The 2,322-nt window shown below is 66.0% G+C and overlaps 1 protein-coding gene across 1 annotated transcript in view; it reads left to right on the top strand.

Annotated features, from left to right (window-relative positions):
• Window positions 1-1,611, top strand: part of FMNL1 (formin like 1) — a 16,442-nt gene extending 14,831 nt beyond the window's left edge. The window contains 3 exon segments of the mRNA XM_014951512.1: window positions 1-84; window positions 242-365; window positions 1,083-1,611. The exon segment at window positions 1-84 is cut by the window's left edge and continues 16 nt beyond it. Coding sequence (XP_014806998.1) covers window positions 1-84; window positions 242-365; window positions 1,083-1,186 — 312 coding nt within the window. The 3' untranslated portion in view covers window positions 1,187-1,611.
• The last annotated feature ends 711 nt before the right edge of the window (window positions 1,612-2,322 follow it).

The following is a 2,322-nucleotide window of genomic DNA, read 5'->3' on the forward strand; positions in this document are numbered from 1 at the left end:
ATCGAGCTGTGGAAGAAACAAGAGGCGGCGGCCAAAGAGGCAGAATCCAGCCCCCCCGGCAGCCAGGACCAGCCCGAGGTGAAGGTGCCCCATGTGTCCCTCTGTCCTGGTGGGACAGCCCCGAGGGGGCTGCCTGGTGGGGAAGGGGGGGGTGAAGATGGGGGCACCCCATCTCTGTCAGGGGGTGGAGTGGGGGTGGTGGGAGGCCACACCGTTTACCCCACGCTGTCCCCACCAGCAGCTGCCCATCCAGAAAGCCAAGCGGCAGCAGATGGACATGATCGCCGAGCTGAAGAAGAAGCAGATGGTGAAGGAGCCGCTCATCTACGAAGGAAAAGACGGGGCCATCGAGGATATTATTTCAGGTGAGGGGCCGGGTGTCCCCCCTGTAGCAGACCCAGCACTTGGTGCCAGCGGGGAGACCCTCGGTGACGGGGCGCTGCGAGCCAAAGGGCCACCAAGCCCCATCGTGGGGACCAAACCCACCTGTAGCACCTTCCCATCCCACGCGGCGACGCTGCCGAGCGCTCTCTGCCCTGTCTCATCGCTCTTCCTCCTCTTCTGCTTCTTCTTCCTCTTTTCTTCATCCTCCTCCTCCTCCTCCTGGCTGTCTCTCTGGATTGCTCTGCTCAGCTCTGAAAACTGTTCCTTTCACGGCCCGGACGGGCAAACGCTCGTCCCGGCTCTTCTGCGACGTGAGCTTCAACGAGGAGAGTCCTCTGTAGGTAACGTGGGGGCAGCGGGGCTGGGGGCGAGGGCACGGCGTGGACGGGGGCTGCCGGACGGGGCCACCCTCCCGGGGGTCCTCCCCCACCCTCCCCTCGGGCTGTGTGGCCGGAGACCCTGCCCCACGCTGGAACCCAACCCTGGGGGCACCACGGCGTCAGCCCCAGCCCCGTGACACCCCCAAAGAGCCGAGGGACGGGGTGTTTGTAGCCGCTGCTCCTCCTGGCTCTGCTGGCAGCAACTCAGGCTCCTCCTGAGCACCCTCGTACCCAAATGGGGTGACTCCTGGGCGGTTGGGGGGTGCTGGGTCCCAGCCCCGGCTCAGATGTCCCCCCCCGGGCTCTCTCCCCCTGCAGATCTGCGGAACAACCCGTACCGGCGCGGCGACAAGGGCCGTGGCAGCGCCAAGAAACGGGCTGCGGGGCAGAGCCTGCAGACGACGCCGGACATCTCGCTGTGACCGGCACCGGGGCAGCACCATCGTCCCCACGCAGGACGTCGACCCGCCGGCCCGGGACGATGTGGGGCAGAGGGACGGTGCTCGCTCCCGGCTGCCCCAGATCCCACCCTCCTTCCCCGACGCAGGGACCCCCTGGGTGCTTCCTTAGCAATGCCTCCGAGCTCCTCTCCTCCAGGCTGGAGGCCCCTCCTGGGCACGGGCGGGGAGTGGGGGGCACAGAATGGGCCCCCAACTTGTCCTGGGAGGAAAAGAGGGGCTGCCCCATCCCTACCCCAGAGCTGCTCCCCTCTGTGCCCGTCCCAGGGCCAGCCCCGCGCGCTGGCGTGCCCACTCCTCAGCTTGCTGGTGCCTTTGATTTCCCGCTGCTGGAGGGGAGTTGGGGGGGGAAGGTGGGTCCCTGCACATCCCCCCCCGCCCCCGGCTCCCGCCGCGGGAGTGAGGGCTGGAACACACCCCCCCCCCGCAAAGGCGGGGTCTCCCCAGGCTGGGGTGAGCAGCGCTGGGCTGTTCCTCGCCGCAGCGGAGGCTCCGAGAATCAGCAGGAGGGTCAGGGATTCGCTGTCCTCGTGTGGCTGCAGGGTGGCACCCTCCTCCTGCATCCTCAGCATCCTCCTCCTTCTGCTGCGGAGGAGCCTGCTGCAAAGATCCCACCCTGGGCGCTTCCCGAACCCCAGGAGCTGGCAGGGGTGCTATTTTACAGTGATTTTATACGTCTTCCTTCCAAATTTCACTGCGCCGCGGGAGTGAGGGCTGGAATACACCCCCCCCCCGCAAAGTGGGGGTCTCCCCAGGCTGGGGTGAGCAGCGCTGGGCTGTTCCTCGCCGCAGCGGAGGCTCCGAGAATCAGCAGGAGGGTCAGGGATTCGCTGTCCTCGTGTGGCTCCAGGGAGGCATCCTCCTCCTGCATCCTCAGCATCATCCTCCTGCATCCTCAGCATCCTCCTCCTGCATCCTCACTGTCCTCAGCATCCTCCTCCTGCATCCTCACCATCCTCCTCCTTCAGCCTCACCATCCTCCTCCTGCATCTTCACCATCCTTCTCCTTCATCCTCACCATCCTCCTCCTGCATCCTCACCATCCTCCTCCTTCATCTTCACCATCCTCCTCCTTCATCCTCAGCATCCTCCTCCTTCAT

The sequence above is a fragment of the Calidris pugnax genome, unplaced genomic scaffold (assembly GCF_001431845.1).
Source record: "Calidris pugnax isolate Ruff unplaced genomic scaffold, ASM143184v1 scaffold191, whole genome shotgun sequence".
NCBI lineage: Eukaryota > Metazoa > Chordata > Aves > Charadriiformes > Scolopacidae > Calidris > Calidris pugnax.